This window comes from Microcebus murinus, chromosome 14 (assembly GCF_040939455.1).
Source record: "Microcebus murinus isolate Inina chromosome 14, M.murinus_Inina_mat1.0, whole genome shotgun sequence".
Classification (NCBI taxonomy): Eukaryota; Metazoa; Chordata; class Mammalia; order Primates; family Cheirogaleidae; genus Microcebus; species Microcebus murinus.
Genome location: NC_134117.1, coordinates 5,681,302 through 5,701,791, shown reverse-complemented (window position 1 = coordinate 5,701,791; position 20,490 = coordinate 5,681,302). Strand labels below are relative to the sequence as shown.

The window sequence follows — 20,490 nt, the reverse complement described above, 5'->3', positions numbered from 1 at the left end:
CTAATATATATAGAAAAAATTAGCCAGGCATGGTGGCGCATGCCTATAGTCCCAGCTACTCGGGAGGCTGAGGCAGGAGGATTGCTGGAGCCCAGAAGTTTGAGGTTGCTATGAGCTAGGCTGATGCCATGGCACTCTAGCCCAGGCAACAGAGTGAGACTCTGTCTCAAAAAAAAAAAAAAAAAAAAAAAGGCAATGAGAAAGGGCAGCCCAGCAGTGGCGGAAAGAAACAGAACCTGCTGTGGCCAAAGCAGCAGCTAATTGCCACCCGCCTCCAAAGACGCCCTTGTACTTCATCCCACCACAGCTGAGGCTACTGTCCATATTAAGAAACAAATGCTACACGCAGATCAAAACTAAAAACACTTTAATATAAATTGTAGTTCTTCCTTTGGCTGAATGCTTGGGTTTTTCACTAAAGAACAACCCCATGAAAGCCAAGCTTAACATGGGATAGATGTTTGCAGGTGAGGCATGTCTTTGACCTACTCTGATAACATTATTATATTTCCCCACAATTATTTATCTTTGTGGCTTTCTCAAAAAAATTAGAAAATATATAAACCTGATTCAATGTCAATTAAGATAAAAACTGTTGTCATATTTTCATTTTAAGCCTTACTATATCCAAGAATCCTTTCCAAAGGATTTTCAAAGTCTAGATGATAGTAAAGATATAAAAATATACACATTAACTTTAGAACCTAGTCAGCACCATTATTTAATCAAAACCCCAACAATTCAAAAGGCTATGTTAAAACGTAAAAAATTAAAAAATGAATCTGCTAAGCTTAGGGATCCTTCACCCTTTCAGGGTTGTATGTCTTGTCCTTTCCAGCCCTTCAACTAGTTTGTGAGTTCCTAAGAACCAGGGAGGTTTTTATGTTTCTTTGTACCACTCATGTACCATTTACATAATAAGCAATTTATAAATACATACTGACTTAATGACTCAGGGACATCACTGCTATAACAGCAGAAAGTAATGTATCTTCAAGAAGTTCAAGTCAGAGTGCTGCTGGTCTAAAGACTGCCTATGGTTTGGCACTAGTCTGAAGACTAATGTCTGGTATTTGTGAAGATAAACATTTGAGGGAAAGCAGCTTAGTACAAACCGAATGAGTCACCTGGGCTTTCTTAATGGGAAGTTCGGAAGAAGCTAGCTGGGACAGGGCAAAACTCCTTTCTTCCATTATGCAATTTACTGGCCATCCTCCACGGGACAAGCACATCAGACACTAGAGATATAAATATGCAAAAACTATCGTTGCTCTGTTATACTAAAGCAGAGCTTCCCAAATGGTGTGCCACGGCACACTGGCATGCCACACACATGGGATGCAGAGGTGCAGAAAAACTGATCCTGGGATACTTACTCCTCGGCTCCTGGAGAGTCAGGCAGCACCTGGGCAGCTTAAGCCCAGGGGATGGTCACCTTTGGCTGTAGGCAGCTTTGGCCATTTCCTGGAGGTGCTATACAGATACTATCACTTTCTATGAGGGCTATGACTTAAAACTGCTTGAGAAACACTGGCCAGAGCAGCGATTTTTCCAATTTCTTTTTTTTTTTTTTTTTTTTTTTTTTTTTTTTTTGAGACAGAGTCTCACTTTGTTGCCCAGGCTAGAGTGAGTGCCGTGGCGTCAGCCTAGCTCACAGCAACCTCAAACTCCTGGGCTCGAGTGATCCTTCTGCCTCAGCCTCCCGGGTAGCTGGGACTACAGGCATGCGCCACCATGCCCGGCTAATTTTTTATATATATATCAGTTGGCCAATTAATTTCTTTCTATTTATAGTAGAGACGGGGTCTCGCTCTTGCTCAGGCTGGTTTTGAACTCCTGACCTTGAGCAATCCGCCCGCCTCGGCCTCCCAAGAGCTAGGATTACAGGCGTGAGCCACAGCGCCCGGCCCGATTTTTCCAATTTCTTTTTCTTTTCTTTTTCCTTCTTTGTATCAAGTTCTTGGAACTCCTTGTTCAAAGGAAATCTTACATTGAAGCTAAACACAAGCAAGAGATACCACAACTTGTCGTAGCCAGAGAGAAGGCTCGTTGGGACCCATAAGACTCTGAAAAGTACAGTTTGAAACACACTGCTCTAAATTGCTGTGATGGAGGTTGACACTAAGCTTTACAGAAGCCTAGCAGAGGGTTTTCTCAGATATACTACTGGAGCATCAGGGAAGCCTTCCTGGAGTAGGTGATCCCTGCACTGAATCTTGACTGACTAGGAAGGATCAGCCATGCCCAGAAGAGGCCCCCTGGCATTCCAAGCACAGTGTGGCAGGCATACAGGCACAGAGGTGTGCAAGTGTGAAACACAGAGAGCTCCAGGCGTCCCTGTGGCCGGCACACGGGCAATGATGTGGACCCAGCATGAAGCAGAGTCTAGAAGCACACACTTGAAGGTCAAATTAACAAGTTGTAACTTTTTCCTGAGGATTATGAGAGTCATGGAGGAAGTTTAGACAAGGAATCTCTGATGATGCCAGTGTGGGGAAACAACTGGGGTGTATGTCAGGCTGCTAGCAGAGAGACCAGTTATTACCACACAGCATAGATGCTTAACATGTAGAATGCCAAGAATAATGCTCCTGCAGGATTATAGAACCCAAGGCAAGAGTCATCAGCAGGGGGCAGATGAAACCCCTTAAAACCAACCTCAGGATTGTTTCACTGGTACAGCAGTTTTCGAAAGGGATCACGTAGCCAACTTCATGGCCAATGTTAACGTCCATTTCGTCCGCTACCCGCAAGGCAAGCTGGACCGCGGTCTGCTTGTGGACCTGTGTGCATATCACGCCCCCGTGCTGGTAGTGGATGGAAAGGCAATATTCCGCACACCACTGAGGGACCTTTAACAGGGAAAAATGAGACAGGATCAGCTCCCGCCGAAAACAAACAAAAGGGGTAGCTCTGTCTTACAGCAGGGTTCATCTTATAAATGATTTTTTTCATTAGTGAATCACCAGTGTGCTGTATCACGTCTTATTTAGTGGAACTCTGAACAATCTGCATTACCCACTGAGTTATTACTGGTAAATAAAGCTAGGAATAAACAGGTCATAGCAGGGAGTGTGAAAGCATGACTTACAGACAAGAAAGGCAGATAGAAATAAAGGCAAATTGAAACAACTATTTTTAACCTGTGTTTCTAAAAAGACTAATGTATTTATGGATTATTATTTTCTTTCTGGTTATAAAAAAGCCCCATCAAAAATATGGCTTCTGGCATCAGCTACTGTGTTTTAAGCAATGCAAATTACAGATAGCATTTAGATTTTTTAAAAAGTGACTCACAATGAAAGCTTTTCACATTTAAATCCAAATGATCCTAACAAATATCCAAATAAGCCTACTTAACATTTCTCTGGTAATGAGAGCTACAATATACTGGTGATTTACCACCTAAATACAATTAAAAATAAATCCAGTGAAATAATTAACAAACACATCTAGATTTGGAAAGAGTCAATTCAATTCCAACCAAGATCACTCTTGAGCCATTTTATTTTAAAAATCCTTTTATCTAAAATATGAATCAACTTATTTTTATCAAGTTCAGTTGTGTAAGAATTATAGTAGAAAGTGCTGAATTCATTTGTATTCCATAATCTTAAGGCACTGTTCATAAATTATGCTTTGTTATATGCATTTTAAAAATAAATTATTCTAATTGTTTTTAATAGATGTAAGGTATTTAAAAGTTGTAACATTTCTAATTATCTTGAGATCTGCTATTTACTATACTCATTTTAGAATTCTTAGATTTTAATCCTCACCGTAATTTGAAAAATAAACATAACTTACGGAAACTATTATATAAGTAACTGCAAAATGAATGACTGCCATAGACTGCAAATTCCCAATGATTAAAAGTGCAAATGCATTTCCTCCATTTTAAGATAGGTGTCAGCCTTGTCAACAGGCTGCAAATTATTAGTAATTGTTTATTCAACGCCTATTTTGTTCTAAGAAAGATGAAACTTTAAGATACTGCATAGCTTATAAAAACCAAAAAAAAAAAAAAAAAAAAAAAGGAAAGAAAATACTGCACTAAGGAAATCTGGGATTAAGGCAAGACCCAGGAAGTAACAAGGAGCCTAAAGGACTTAGGTCAGGAGTTGTAGGCCTGGCTTGCTACTAATTTGTTCCGTGTAAATCACAATTTTTCTAAGCTTTAGTTTTCTTACCTGCAAAATGAATGGGTTGAATGGATGAGAATTACCCTTCAAGTCTGAGCTCCTGTGTCTTCTCTCTATAAGACTCACTGTGACCCCCTGAGCATTAGATCCTGCAGGGAACTGTGGCAGGTATCACACTCCCTGTGGTTACTTATCTGTTCCTAACACCCACCGACCTGGCCTCCTATGACATTATGAGCTTTTAGAGAGCAGAGACTTGTCTATCTGTCCTGATCACCAAATAATCTCAGTAAATATCTGTTGAATGAACAAATTCATTTCTTATGCTTTCTAGAAATATTTTCAAATTCTATGATTCTACATAGTCTATCCTAAATTGTTTCACAATCACGGGATCACCTAACTATGAATTTACATAAAATTTTGTCTCCCTTATTTCTTAGCAAGTAATTTTTTATTCTTGCCAAATCCTGACTTTTTAAATTTAAATCCTTACGTTAAAAAATTTTTAAATCCTTCATGTCAGGGTGTGATATCTAGGGTCCCCAGCCAAGACCTCAACATCGTTCATGTGAAAAGCTGCGTTGAAGCCACTAGTTTGACTCTTTGTCTCCCCACTGCATGGGCAGATCCTCACTGCATATGTGTGGTTCATGTCTGCCTCCACTACGTAACAGAGGACCTGACACATGGTAGGGATAATAAATATTTGGGCGGGTAGGTGGATAAGGACATCATAATCATTGAAAAGAAGGGAAAGAAAGGCTTGGGCTCAGGACTAAGCATGGGAGAGAAGTAATAAAACCATGGGACAATTATTGCAAAGGAAGAATAAGAAGTACCCACTAACAGACTAATTATGCATATCAAGAAAACAAATATTCCATGACATCTAATGTAAAATACCAGGGTAATTATATAACTAACAAGAACAGGAAATTAGAAAGTAAAATAAAATGAATAAATGAAGCCAAATAGTGGCATAAAGTTCTTTGGGGGAAGTTAGGAGTCAGGAGGGGAGGGAGATGCCCTTTGGGAGAGTCGGGAAGATGGTCAGTGTTAGGCAGGTTGAATTGATGGGAGAACATCCAGGTAGAGCTATCCTGACATCACCTGAAAAACAGGCCAGGCGCCAGGGAGAGGTAGGCATGGCAGCCTCAGAGTTTCAGAGCTGGGAGGCGTGAAGGCCAGCAGCTCCATGTCATACCTGAGGAAATAGACTTAGAGGGGTCATCCGTCCAAGGCCATACTGCCAGTGAAGAGCACGGCCAGAGCCTACCCATGCCTTCCAATCTCTCAGCTACTGTGATTTCCACCTCGCCACAGTTGCTCCAAGCATCTTTGTATTATATGAAGGCAGCAATTGAAGCCATGAAAGTCTCAGGAAGTCAACATTCGTAATTACTCTTTCTCATCTAACGGAAGTGTCAGGGGACAGTACTACGACAGTAATCACTGTTTTATGTTGCTGAAATAACACTATCCAGTTTCCTGCAACACTGGGATGTGCTCGATCTGGTTATTCTAAGGTCTAGGATGGCTGTTTTCAAACTCTAGGATTCTACATGCTTCCAGTGATTATGAGCCATGTTGTTTGTTATAACAATAATTCATCATAACAAATAACAAATCATAATAAACCCTTGATACTGGCAGCTATAAATTAGATTAAAAAAACACCTACGGATGCTCACTGCCCCTGCTGCTGCCACGGAGCTCACTAACCTAATGGTTCTGAGTGCTGCCTGGTTTATGAATCATTCTTTGCTCAAATAAACTCTTTAAAATTTTAATATGCCTAGGTTTGTCATTTAACAACCCTGATTCTTTCCCCCATCTTAGACTCCAGGCTTGTGTGGCTCCAGGCCTGGATTATATTTAGTCACTCAGCTCTTTCTTTCAGTCAGGAAAATAAGAATTTCCTCGTGCTTCTGAATGTTGGTAGCTGAGCCAGCTTCACCAACAGGCACATCTGTATATCCTGATTATCAGACCACTGGGCGTGGGGACACAGTGGTTAATCCTCAAATCTACGATGGGCAAACAACATCTATCATAGCTTTTAAAATATTATATGCAAAATGACATAATCTAAATAATTTTATACTATTCTAGAGATAATTCTGTGGTAAAAACAATTTCCACATGAGTGTTATTAACTTATTCAGCTGGTATTCGTAAAATTAGGTCAGTGACTTAATTGTTGAACCTGAGTTGCTAATGCTCTCTGTTGCTTTTTGTTTTAGATAGTATTGTTATTAAAACAGAACATCATGCTGTGACATGTAATTATTTAAGTAATCATAAAAAAAAGATTAACACCTAAAGCAAATGATTTTTTGTAGGGGTTACTCACCTGAGAGCTCTTGCCACATTTAGCATCTCCTGAAATGATCACAATTTGATTTTGAAGCAGATTCTCCATGAAGGAGTATTTTTCTTTCCAGATAGGAAGATCTTCTCTTTCTTTCAGAAGCTTATAGTAACGTGATGAATATGGTAATCCATCGAAAGGGTTAAGTTCCAAATCCTCACAGGCCAAAACCCCTTCCTCTTCCCCATCACTGGAATCAAGGGACTCGGGAAAATATCGTTTTTCAGAGGAAGAGTTCGAAAATTCCAGTTCTTCTTCTTCCATATTGTCCAACAGTGAGTTTATGCAGCTGACATTCCACAATCAAGTTTCTGCTATCAATAACCCATTAAAAGCTCATTATACAAACTCAGATGTCCCAATCTCTAAGACTTCAGTTCAAGGTTTCAGTAGGCTAAATTCTTCATTGTAAATGCTCAGGAATTATGCTAAAAATCAAACAAAAAAAAAAATAGAAAGTAAGAAAAATTAGACAAACTTACAGACATTTAAAAAGAAAAGGTATAGGCATTCAAAAGAGAAGCATTGTGTTTTCTGTTAACTGGTTACGGCCTGTCATTTCTGCCACCTGTTTAAAAGAACAGGAATAATTTAAGCTAGCTTTTAAATTAATTGGCTGCAATTTTTTCCTGGCCAGTTCAGAAAATGATTCCACACTGGGCCTGTGCTCTTGTATTATTTCTTTCCATCTGTGGTTATGGCTAGCCTTATGAATAAAAGTCTTTTAATTAAACCAGAAATCTCAAGGATATTTCTTGAGATTCCTGGGTCTTGAGCTCACTTTTTAAATCAGATCTAAGAGCCAATAAAAGGCAACTTTTAATTTAAATGAAGAAGAGAAATCACCTAAGAAAGGGCAAGATTCATACCAGTAACTTAGTCCCTACAGGTCATGTAACAAACGGTCTTTTCTAATCACTAGTGATTTTAAAGAAAAATATATATAATTAGTATTGCTGGAAATGAGGCCTTTTCCATATTAACCAAGTGAAAATGAAAAAGAACAAGTCATAAAATACAGTTCATGATATTCTGTAATTTATTACTCTTTCTATAGCACCCGATTTACCTTAACCATTGCTTTGGGTTAAGAGTTAGTGGGCTAGTTCCTAATGAGTAAGGGGTAAGAAAAGCTCTCTCCCCACTGGCCAAGCTAAATTCCAGGGGAAGTCGATTCCCCAAGAAACATCTTTCAGGGTCTTCTAAAAGTTTAGATTAATAAACTAGGCACTAGACGTACACATAAAGGATATTTCAAGGGTGGGAGAAAGAGCAAGATACAGATTTTAAAAACACACACAAATAAGCTAAAAGAGGGAGAAACTAACAACCAGAGAGAGAAAAGGACTTTTTAGCTCTTTGCAGGTAGAGTTCTTAAAAATTCATTCTGAAAGCCATTGTTTCAAAATTAAAATAGAATTATAAAGGCATGACGACACAAATGGTGTAACGGATTTACTTTAGAGCTCTCACTGCCGCTATAGGGAGAGACCAGATCCACAGAATCGCTCCAGAAAACACGGTAGCTTGAGATCACAGGACAACTCTGAGAAAGTATCCAAGAATAGAAAATTCTACTGTTTCAGAGAAGTTAAAATTTAATTTTATATTCAATTTTTCTTTTGTTCTGATTAGAATCTCTTCCAAGGGTTCTCATCCTACATGTAAATTAGATTGCTATTACAACCAATGATTGCTGTAGGTACTGTGTCTTCACTGTTTACTTTAAAAATAAAAAAGTACAGCTATTACTTTTATCAAATATAAATATTTCTCTTAATTTATAATACCTCCCTAAGAGTGTAATAGTCTTGTAATTACAGTAAAATCTTACAAATAAAGCACTGACCACTTTGAACCTTCAGGGAATAGTCACGTTTTCTGAATAGCCCTCTTTCTAGCAAACTAAGACTTACGCAGCCCCTTCACCACACGTTGTATAATGTATACAAATACCTTACCCACTTCTCTGTCATGGCGGAACTAAAGATGGCCACGGATTCCTTGCCTCTGCTCCAATGGAGAGGTGGAGTCTGTTTCCTCCCCGCTTGAGCTGATCTGTAACTCACTATGACCAAAAGAATGCGGGAAAGTGACGCTGAATCACGTCTAAGGTATTCCCATGCCTGAGATGCTCCCCTTGGAACCAGCTGTCACCCTGTGGGACGCCCAAGCCCAGACCACTGGGAAGAAACCAAAGCTGAGCTTCCCGTCTCCACCAGCACAAGCTGTCAGAGATCCTCCAGCCCAGTGGAGCCTCCAGATCAGTGCAACCCCAGCCAGCACCATGCTGAGCAGAGCAGCACCCACACAAGGCCGCTCGACTCTAAGAATCATAAATGGTTACTTTCGTAAGCTAGTAATTTCCAGAGGGGTTTCTCTTGCAGCAACAGGTAACTGAACTTCCACCTTCGCAAGTAAAACACACTCACAATTTAACTTCCTCTTCGAGACTCAGGTAACTTTTACATCACTTCATTTACCACAACAGAATGATGTCCTCACATTTCCCTGAAGTGCATAGGGGTCAAAGACCAGACCGCTGCCCGGGAGCCCTGCCTTTCTCCAGGGGTTCGCTAGCCACGTCACGCCGTGGTCGGCATGCTTGCTTTGCCAGGCTCTCCTCTGCTTCCCTGACCTGCTCTCCTATCTGCAGCATCAGAGGCCAGACAGGCTTGTTTGACAGGAACATTTGTAAAGGTTGAGTCCATAAAGGACTCGACATTGAATCTGATGGACCCGAGGGGCAAAGCTATGAAGTTCATCAACTTCAGAACATCTATTTTGCCTACCCAGAGGGACTTTTTGCTGACAGATGGCTTGATTTCCAATTTGGAGGGTTGAGTGGCCGAAACCCAACTAGAGGCTGAGTTTGGGGCCCACTGACTCCAATGATACTTGCACAGCTCCACTCATTCATCCTGCAACTAGGGTGAACCACCTTGATTTTTTTTTAAAGAGGAAATTAAATATATACAAGAGATTTATGTCTTGGTGCCTTTGGCAAATTTAATAGTACCAACCTAAAGAAGGAAAAACAAATAATATGGTATAGGTTATATGTCACTCAAAATAAAATTTAATAATTGTTTGACATCAGTATAAACTGTATTCCACTACAAGAAATTTAAACCTCAAAGATTGGCATTTCTTCCTTTTCAAAGCTGTCCTACAGGTATATTGTAGACTGCATAATTTGTCAAGGACTGCCCTTTGAATGAATCTATTGCAACTCTTAAATGAGCATCCATGAAAATAATAATACATACATAGCTAATTAACATACAACCTTAACAAGACAGAATCAGAAGTAGATGTGAGATGAAGTTTTGTCTTAGTCATTTATATGTATTTGGCCTTGGTCCAGCACTTGTAGAAATATAGTTTATAGAAATGGAAGCACAAAGTTTGCAAGAGATTAAGTAAAACATGACTGTGAAATTTATCCTGAGTAACTTTTTATGTTTCACTGTTTGATGCTTCTCTTTTGCCTTTTTCTCTGTGTTCAATTCAATATAAGTACATACTTCACACCTATTCAATTCTCAAATGTACAATTTTAACACTTTGCAGAGATCTGGGAGTTTCCCAACATTTAGACCCTGGACCTCTTCCCTTATCTCTCTACAACAGGGTATGGGTAGTCTCATCTAGTCTTATGGCTTTAGTGCCGTCCATATGTAGATGTATGGATTTACACATCCTTAGGATCTGCTCTCCTAAACTCTAGTCGCCTGTATTCAACTACCTTCTTATCATCTCCCACTTGGATATGTAATAGACATTTCAAACTTTGCATATCCAAAACTGATCTCCCAACATCCACCCCAAAGTCACAAACCTAGTCCTCTCATCTCAGTTAATTCCTTCCTTTCAATTCCTCAGACCAAAATGTTTGAAGTTGTCCTTGATTTTTCTTTATCTCAAATCCCACATCTGGCCCTTCAACTGATATGGTAGGCAGAATAATGGCCTCCAATGATGTACATGATTGAATCCCTGGAACTTGTGAATATGTACTTTGCATGGCAAAGGGGACCCTGCAGATGTGATTAAATTAAGGACCTTTAGATCAAGAGACTATCCCGGTGGGCCCAATCTAATCACATGGGTCTTAAAATCAGAGGACATTTCCCAGCTATGGCTAGAGTAAAAAGTCACTATGGAAGAATGTTCAGACAGATGCAACGTCACTGGCTTTAAAGACAGAGGGAGGGACCACAGGCCAAGAATGACATGGGTCACCTCTAGACGCTGGGAAAGGCAAGGAAACAGATTCTCTCCTAGGGTCTCCAGAAAGGAAGAGAGTCCTGCTGACACCTTGACTTTAGCCCAGTGAAACCCACGATGGACTTCTAACCTGTGAAAGTATAAGAGAATAATTACTACTAAGTTTGTGGTAACTGGTTACAAGAGCAATAGAAAACAAATACATCCAATCATGTCAGTTCTACCTTCAAAAAATGTCAAGGACCCCATAATGTCTGCTGTGCATACTCAGTCTGAGCCACCGTCCCCTCACCTGAATTGTTGCAACAGCCTCCTCACTGGTCTTTTTTCCATGCCTCTATCAGTCATCCTAGCAGTCAGAGTGACCCTGGTAGTCAGCTTACGTCTCCTCTGCTCAAAAATCCCCAATGGCTTCCCACTCATCTCACTCAAGGAAAACCAAAAGTCTTTAATAGAATCAACTATCTCTCTGCGATCTGGACTCGTCACCTCTCTGCCCTCCTTTCTATAATAACAGCTCCTACCTCGTTCACTCTTCCCCAGCCATGTCTCCCTGCTGTTCCTTGAACACTGTGGCATGTGCCTGCCCCGGGGACTTGCCACTTGCTCTTCTGTACGTCTGAAATGTTCCTCCCTCAGATATCCAAGTGGCTAGCTCCCTGTTTCATATAGATCTTTATCAAATGTCAACTTCGTAAGGGCTTCCCTGGCCGCCCTATCTAAACTTTTACCCACTCTCCCATACCCCCCAAAACTACTTCCTATTCTCTTTTCTCCTTAACATGACAGTCTAACGTAATATATATCTTCCCTCTTTATTTTTCTTTTGGTTGGTGTCCACCGTGAAACAGGGGTTTAGGTCTCTTCACTGCAGTCCATCTTTGCATCCAGTTACACCCTCATTATTTCAATCCTCTCAAAGTTCACGTTAGCTTGGTACTGCTGAATAAGGGCTAAACACTCTAGTAAGAATTCACAGTTTCTGGATTTCCCAAATTAACTCCATTTTCAACATTAAAGATGTTTTTTTGTTCAGGTCAGAATAGTTACTGTGTTGAACATAAAGCTGCACTGGAATGCAATGGCGTGCATCCCACTCGCTGGCTTTGGCAGACCGCTGATCTTTGGGACCGCTTGTAAACTGCCAGGGTCCAGGAGGCAGCATCCTCAAATACTGGGGAACCTCTGAACCATCTGTACTAGTTACTATCTTTTCTCTGTGGTTTGTTTTTTTTTTTTTTTTTTTTTGGTCTGTTTACTTACACTGTTATTGGAGCTATAGCTTCTTCATTGGTAATTCCCACAGTCTCACACCCAAATATAGTGGGTGCTCAATTAGCAATTATAGGTTAAGTATATAATGAATGAATCATTTTCTGGTTTTTAGGGATTTTGTGCTTTTAAGAGTAACATCTGATTATATTTTATCATAGATATCACTCATAATTTAATAGGTTTTTTGTATCTTCATGTTTTCCCAATGCCTACATTTTTTGGTCCTCCATCTACTTATTCAACCAACACTTAAGTGCCTACTGTGTGTCTGCACTGTGAACATGTTGGTGACACAGTTTGAACAGGGAGGTCTGGTTCCTGTCTTCACTAAGCTCACCATATAGGTGAAGCTACGGGTGGGGTGTGGAAAAGAAATTCTTTATCTATAACATGTAAAGACTCAATCTTATAGTCAGGTCACTAAAGGCAGGAAAGTGTGGCTGGTACATAATAGGAGAGATGAGTATGAACTCATCGTACAAAATGAGTTCAAAGATAAGACAGAGGCCAGATCACAGAAGACCTGATATGCTATGGCAAAAAGGTTGTACCATGGATCTAACTCACCTAGCCATTTCTCAATCAAAATTTTCATTTTTTATTCATTCTGATTTTCCTTTTAAATCTGATGTTACTCTATTTTCTTTAATACTATCTATAATCTCTATTAACACCCACCTTCAATTTTTTTAAAGTCATTAATGAGATCAGGTTCTAGGAGAGCTGGTGACAGGTAAATGGCACAGTGGAAATGGTTATGAGCAGGTGTACCACATAGGGTGGTAAGAGCAACCAATAAATCCATTTTCATGCAAAACATTCTAAGAAATATTAAAAACTAAATAACATTTTTTGACTTGAACATTTAAAATTATTTTCAATAAATCTGCTAAATTAAGTCTGTTTCATAATCTATTTCATAAGGTTTCTAAACCCTATATAAAATATAGTATATACACACACACGTATCTTGCCTTTGTTTATTTATTTATTTATTTTGAGACAGAATTTCACTCTGTTGCCCAACTACAGTGCTGTGGCATCAGCCTAGCTCACAGCAGCCTCAAACTCCTGGGCTCAAGCGATCCTCCTCTCCCTCAGCCTCCCAGGTAGCTGGGACTACAGACATGCACCACCATGCTCGGCTAATTTTTTTTTCTATATTTTTAGTTGTCTGACTAGTTTCTTTCTATTTTTAGTACAGACAGCATCTCGCTCTTGCTCAAGCTGGTCTGGAACTCCTGACCTTGAGCGATCTTCCCACCTCAGCCTCCCAGAGAGCTAGGATTACAGGTGTGAGCCACCATGCTTGGCCCCCCACATCTAACCTTTAAAAAAAGAAACCACTATGATAATGGTACGAACATCTTGCCTTTTGAAAAATTACTCTTTTTATATGACTCCCAAATTTGTTTCAACATTATCTATTTGAACAATGCATTATTTGGAAGAATTTGTGCTAATTTTTATCAAAATGTTACAAATATTTTAATATGTATTTAGTGTCTGTTCATATTCTGTAGAGCAATAAATAAATTATTATTCATATATTTGCATTATAGGATCAAATAGAAAACCAGTAATTTTTTTTAAAAAACACCTAAGGTTGGATCTTCTATAATACTAATCTGAAAAAGTTATAATTTTGTCATTTATATCTAAAAACCTAGATATTCCCTAGTGTTGCAAATTTCTGAATCTCCTAGGAGATTCAAACACTATCTTGATTAAGTGAACTCTGATCTTTATTATGATAGTAAAATGCCAAAAAAGTAAAAAAGTGTTAAAATTCTGTCCTTTTATGGGAGCAGCTTAGCAAAAGGAGACATCTGTCTACATGGACTCATTGGAACCAAGCTATAACACTATTGCAAACACTCACTGCATGTACTCAAAACATTTATTTAGGTTTTTACTTTTTCCCTCTTGCTCTATGTTTATAGTAGACTTCCTAAAGGCAAGATTAATTTCTGAGCCATCTTTGCAACTCCTACAAAATAAGATATATGGCTTTGCACAAACTATGCAATCAATAGATATTGGCTGAACTAATAAATAAAATACTTATAACCCATGATTACAATGTTTAGAAAACAGAAGGTTAATAAGGTATTATAAGTGAACAGTAACTGTTTTCAGGATAAAGCACTATTGTTTTTTGAAGAATGGGATCATGGGTCTAATATTCCAATGTTGATTCTAGTCAAAGTGCTGGATTGTGGCAAGACAAGGACTTTGCACCAGGATGTAAACTGCCTCACTGCATCCTTCACTGAAGGCTTGCTATTAAAAAAGTCTTCTAAACTAAACAGTATGTTCAGTGACGTAGTCTATTTACATTTGGGCACAAGTTCCTTATCTTGTTGCAAACCAGCAAGTCTGTGGCCTGGCACTAGTCTGCAGACAACACTTTGAGAAGCTTGGTTCCATACTACCACTAAAGTTGGACTAATCATGATGACAATGATGATAATTCTATCCATTAGCATTTATAGAGTGCTTATGGCATGCCAGATGCTATGTTAAACACTTAAGCACTTTATATGGATTATTTCATTTAAACTCTAAAGGACCCCATGAGGGTTTACTTTATTATTTCCATTTTTCAAATGAGGAAATTTAGGCCTTCAGAGGTTTAGTTAATTTATTCAGTTTCCAGAGGCTCATCTGTGGTAGAACAGGTGCTTGAAGTCAGGCAGCCTGATCCCTGCTTAACCTCAGTGAAGTGTACAGTGTGTGCTTAACCATATAACCACACTGCTTCCCGACTATATTACACATTGCTTCCAGACTACATTAAAGAAAATGGGCTCATGTTGCACCACTGTGGGTCAAAGAAATACTTGACGCTACGGGAGATGTCAGGCAGTGTAGTCAGGAAGAAACATCATAAAACAGAAGAACATGGTATAGACAGAGCTGTAAATCTCTTTTATACATTTGAAAAACATGGGCTAGGGGGTATAGTGGCTCACACCTGTAATCCCAGCACTCTGGGAGGTCGTAGGTGGGAAGACTGCAACATAGTGAGACTGTATCTCTATAAAATATTTAAAAAGTTAGTTGGGTGTGATGGTATGTACCCCTATTCCTAGCTACTTGGGAGGCTGAGACAGGAGGATCACTTGAGCTCAGGAGTTGGAGACTGTCCTGAGCGATGATCGTGCCACTGCATTCTAGCCTGGTAACACAGTGAGACCCTGCCTCAAAATAAATAGATTTGAAAAACATAGTTCTAATTCCCAACATGGAGTTATAGCCCAATATTTAATATGTGAACTTTATCTCTCAGGCATGGTATAACAATGGACTTAATCATTACTCAGACTCTGAGAATACTTTTTTTTTTTTTTTTGAGACAGAGTCTTGCTCTTATTGCCCTAGGTAGAGTGCTGTGGTATCATCATAGCTTACTGCAACCTCAAACTCCTGGGCTCAAGCGATCCTACTGCCTCAGCCTCCCAAGTAGCTGTGACTACAAGTAGGAGCCATTGCACCTGGATAATTTTTTTTATTTCCTAATATTAGGAAATAGAAATAATATTTTTCTATTTTTAGTAGAGCCATAATGGTAATTTAAAAAATTTAGACTTATATACAGAAAGATGCCCCAAGCTCAATCAATGCTTCTGTATAATAATAATATTCTAATCCCAGAAATAAATTTGTAAGTCAAGGGTCTTGGAAGTTTAAATGACTAGAACCACTCAGTGCTTTTCAGTATTATTTTGATGGTTTCTTGACTGCATCATAACATTCTAAAAACTAATTTACTCTGAGTAGATGTTGAGTTAATAAAGTATGCTAAAATACTAATTTGGTTTATTTATATAGTTAGCTATCTGCACAAATGTCTGAGATCCCATAAAAGCTGCAAACTAAAGAATAGGCTACTGCCAGTCTCCCCAAGTAAGTTAACATATTTATTTTACCTCTGACATACACAAAATGAACTTTTATCCATCTTTTTAAAAGAGAGTATTTGTTTGTGGCATCATCATAATCAACTTCTAAAGTTACATTTTACTTGATTTGTTGTCCCAAATGAAAGCTGAAAACCCATAAATATCAAGAATTTTGTTGTTGTTGTTAACAGAGTAATGGGTAGTCATTTTGCATTAACTTTAACAAAGCAATAATAGATGAACTATGCTTTGCATTCTATGGCAGATGGAGGAAAATACAATGGTTTCAGGGAATGCTAATGAATGAACTGCTCAAGAGTAGGGACGCATGTTAATCTTTCCAGATTTTCAGCTTACTTTTCTGTCCACTCTTCTTAGTCTCTTTGGGTTACTCCACCACCAGCCACCCTCTACCCCCAGTGTAAAATATGTGTCCCCCCAGGTCCTATCCTTTCCCTTCTTCTCATTCCACATACTAGTCCTGGAGAAAATCATTCACATTTTAACTTCAATTACTGAATGCTTAATCCAGATTTCTATCTTTATCTGTGACTTCTTTAGTTTCAGACCCACATGTCCAACTACTACTATGGGACCTCCCCATTTAGACAATAGGCATCTTAAAACTGAGCTCATCATCTACCCCATTTCTTACATGCCTTACAAAAATTTCCCCCCTTCCTTTGTGTTCTAGATTTCAACAAATAGCAGAACCCCTCCTCCCCAGCGCCCAAGACCCTCAAGTCATCCCTGCTTCTCCTTCTTCTTCACCTCCCCTATCACCAAGACCAGCCACTTCTCTCTTTCACTGGCCGCCTTCTTCCTATTCCCACCACCACCGCCTTAGTTATCTCTTCATTTCTTCACTGAATTACTGCAAATCTCCAATTTTGTTCTTTTTGCCTCTAATTTTGGCTTTCTACTAATCCATCATTCACATGCTACCAATGATCCTGTTTAAATGCAAAATTGATCATGTCACTGACCCAAATCCTTCTTGTTATTAATATCTTTAAGGGAAAAGCCCATAGTCCTTAGGCTCTTTATGATTTAGCTTACATTTGCATTTCTGGCCTCATTTCCTCCCAATATGTATATGGAGTACTCTCTGCTTCAGCCACAATGAACTACTGCTAAGAGTCATTCTCTGTGCCTTTTGTGCCTTTGCCCAAGCTGTCCCCGTGCCTTTATGAATAGCTTTATGCTATTAATACCTTTATGAATAGCTACCCCAGACAATGGGAAGCACCTAACACCTTGTGAAGGCTCAATACATGTCTGTTCTGTGCCTGAACAAACAACATCCCTTTACGTTGAAAAAGTTCTTTACAATATACAAGATATTTTCATTCATATCTATAATCACATTTTGAGTCTCCAAACTAGACTATTAGACAACCATTGTATGTTTTATTATGCCCAGTTATATCAATAAGGAAATAATAGCTCCTGGCTTTCCAAAATGGCATAGCTAGAAATTAATGCAATCATCCCTGACTAAAGGCTCGTCCTCTATTATTACTCTACTTAAATTATCAGGTACACACTGAAGCCCACTATGTGCTAGTGAAGCACATAGTGAAGAAATACAGAAGAAGCATAAGTCATGGACTTAACTCCACAAATGTTTATTTTTTATTTTATTTTATTTTTGAGGGGAAGGAAAGAGGAGTTTATTAATTTGCTGGCAAAAGAGGAGGTTGGAGACTCCCCTCTCAAAGTACTCACAGCCTCCAGAAATGTTTAATCAGAGGTACAAGACCCATACTCATAAAATGAGAGAAAATCCTACAAGAAAGTATAGCACAGGGCTAAGTGCTAAACTGTGTAGCACCCCTAGCAAGAGAGAGAAGTGCATTTATTTAGTGAGCTCTAGCCTAATCCTGGAAGACTTTTCAGAAGGGTAGAGGGCAGCATAGTCCTGCAGCCGGATTACACAGGGATGGATAAAAGGGCTGAGAGATGGGCATTCTTCCTGCGTCCAATAATTTGACTGCAGACCATGACGGGTTTGGAGGACAAAGAGGAAACACACCAAAAATGGAAATTTGATTGTTTTCCTCCTTTAACTGAATTCCTTATGAATTTCAGAAAGTAACAGAGAAAAAGTGAGGAAAAAGTACCCTCACTCTGGTAAAGAAAACAAAAACAAACAAAAAAATCCCAACACCATAAAACCAAAAAACTTTCTCCAACATATGATAGCAAGGCTAGGAGACAAAACTAACACATTCATTTGCTATATTTTTTATTCTATTTGCATTAAATAATGTTAACCTCCCACTAGAGCTATTTGTACTTTGAATTCTGACATAGTCAAGAGATTTAAACAAGAAAAAGAAAGGCTACATCTGTCTCTTCATTGTTTCTTTATTATTCCCTGGTAATAATGCTTTGGTTTGCTACATTTAGTTAAGCATCAGCAAAGTAAATACTAATTAACTATTTTATCCAGTGATGAGCTCAGAAAAAAATCCAGCAACAGTACACTTTCTTGCTTTTCATTTGACCACCAATAACATACTGAACATGCCAGTGAAAACAAATAAACACAAGGGTTGAAAATTCCAAAAAAGGGACAATCAGTACATTTACCATTCATCTCCAACCCCAGTCCCATAAGCAACTTTCTGACCTCTGGTATTTTCTCCAACAGTAAAGTGTATTCCTATACCAAGCAATTTCTCCAAAGCTCTTCTCAGACATTCAACAAACCCTTAACAAGTACATTGTACTAGGTGCTAGAAGGAAAAGGAGAAAATGTCCCTGCCTTAGCCATTTTAGTCCCTTTCCCTCCCTACTTTCACCCCCTAACCAGTTTTTTCTTCCACAGTTCACTATCCCCTAAAACCAAATGTAGCGTTTCACAATTGCCTTTACATGTTACCTAAAGTATTTCAAGTCTTCTTCCATGTCAACTTCATACCTGTTAAAACAATTCTTCTATATCACGACAAAGTATTTCATCGATACATATCTCCCCATTTTTTCCAACCTTAAAACCAAATTTTTGAGTCCTTGTTACCTTAATATGGAGATCTGCACTGTTGTTTCTTTCTTCTTCTTCTTCTTTTTTTTTTTTTTTTGAATACAAATGTCTCATCCTTTACTGTTGAGAAATTTAACCCCACTTTCTTTTTTGTGTCAGTAAATGCTAGGGTTTTAAAAATCACTATCCTGTCAGTTTTGATTCTGATATTACTGATAAGCATCCCAATGTTTGCCATCTTGGATGAAAAGGCCTCTGTAATTTTGCTGATGATGTATGAAGACAAGAGTTTGAGAAACATTGTATACAGAAGTCCTGCTGATCCGAGATTCTTTCTGCCTAAAAATACATTCCCCTTGTCTCTAAATTTCAGGAACAGGTTGTTAAGGTACCGTGAAGTGTTTACTTTCCAACCTGAATTTATGACTTTAATACTTCAGCTTAAGAATCACAGGCTCTGCATATATCACGCTGCTTGTCAATATCCACACATAAACCTTTTCGCTTTGACAATTAATCTGAAGAAGTTCCCACAGAGTCTGAGGCGGGAAAGCCTAATTTGGCAGAATATAATAAATGTCTGCTTCCATCACAGAATACATGCTCCTCAGGTTCAATTAACCTCTGAATGATTCCCTTTCTCAGAGGAAAGTAATTCTCCTTGGTGTCCTTGTCATCCATGGGGTGGAAATATCTCTAGTGGCAAGATGAGTAATCACTTGGGTGACCCCAAAAGGGCTCTTCCTTCCATTTCCCTCAAGCGCTGTCTGGAGCAGCGGTCGGGACTGATGGAGGGGCAGTAATCTCCAGACCCGAGTACTAAATCATCCCCTCGGCCCACCCCACCGGGTGCTTCCATTCTCACCCTTCTTATTCTCTCTTCTCCATTTTTCTCTCCTCCTTCCGGTTTTCCTTAACCTACGACACTCTTCCCGGCTGTTTAAATTTTTACAACCTATCAGATAACACTCCCCTGTGACCCTCAAAGCTTCCTTTAAGGCAAAACCTGAATCCGTGTTTTTAAAACCAATATTGTGAAAGACCGTTGTGTGGGACGATGTCGCGTTTGTTCAACAGCCCTACAAAGTTTTGCTACAAAACATGTGGGCTGACTGAGTTACTCAACCGAAAACGGGGAGGACTGAAACAAATAGACACACAAAAACTAAACCGACCGGAAAGATCCGACCCGGGCCCGCTGCCTGCGGTGGTCCGGCTGACAGGGCAACGCCGGGCAAAGGAGAGAGACCCCCGTGGCCCGCTGGCGGCGACAGAGGGGACTCTCGTTTGCTCCCGGCTGCCCGTGAACGCGCACGAGCGACCACCCAGACCTGGGCCGGAGCCCCGGCTGCGCAGGGACCCCAGGCCTGAGGGCTGCGGGGCAAAAGCTCGGTCCCCCTGCCGAGACCTGTGCTCCCTGAGAGGCGGCGCGAGGCCACACCGGGGCCGTTTCGGGGGTCGGGCGGGGGTCGTCCGCGGCCAACGGCGGGCAGGGGGCCCCGAGGCGGCCGCAACAGGTACCCGGGGCCGCCCCCCGGCCTGGGGCCCCCGCCCGGCGCCCGACCCCTCCCGCCG

At 39.8% G+C, this 20,490-nt stretch overlaps 1 protein-coding gene across 4 annotated transcripts in view; it reads right to left on the bottom strand.

The window, feature by feature from the left end:
* Nucleotides 1-20,490, bottom strand: part of DHX32 (DEAH-box helicase 32 (putative)) — a 53,694-nt gene that overhangs the window by 28,101 nt on the left and 5,103 nt on the right. For 2 of the 4 annotated variants that reach the window (XM_076009712.1, XM_012781374.3), the window contains exons 2-3: nucleotides 6,499-6,944; nucleotides 2,659-2,852 (exon numbers count right to left, since the gene is read on the bottom strand). In XM_076009712.1, coding sequence (XP_075865827.1) covers nucleotides 2,659-2,852; nucleotides 6,499-6,780 — 476 coding nt within the window. In that variant the 5' untranslated portion in view covers nucleotides 6,781-6,944. Of the gene's footprint in view, nucleotides 1-2,658; nucleotides 2,853-6,498; nucleotides 6,945-8,477; nucleotides 8,777-18,951; nucleotides 20,362-20,490 lie in introns of those variants that run through there. The other 2 variants (XM_076009713.1, XM_076009711.1) reach the window with 2 other exon arrangements.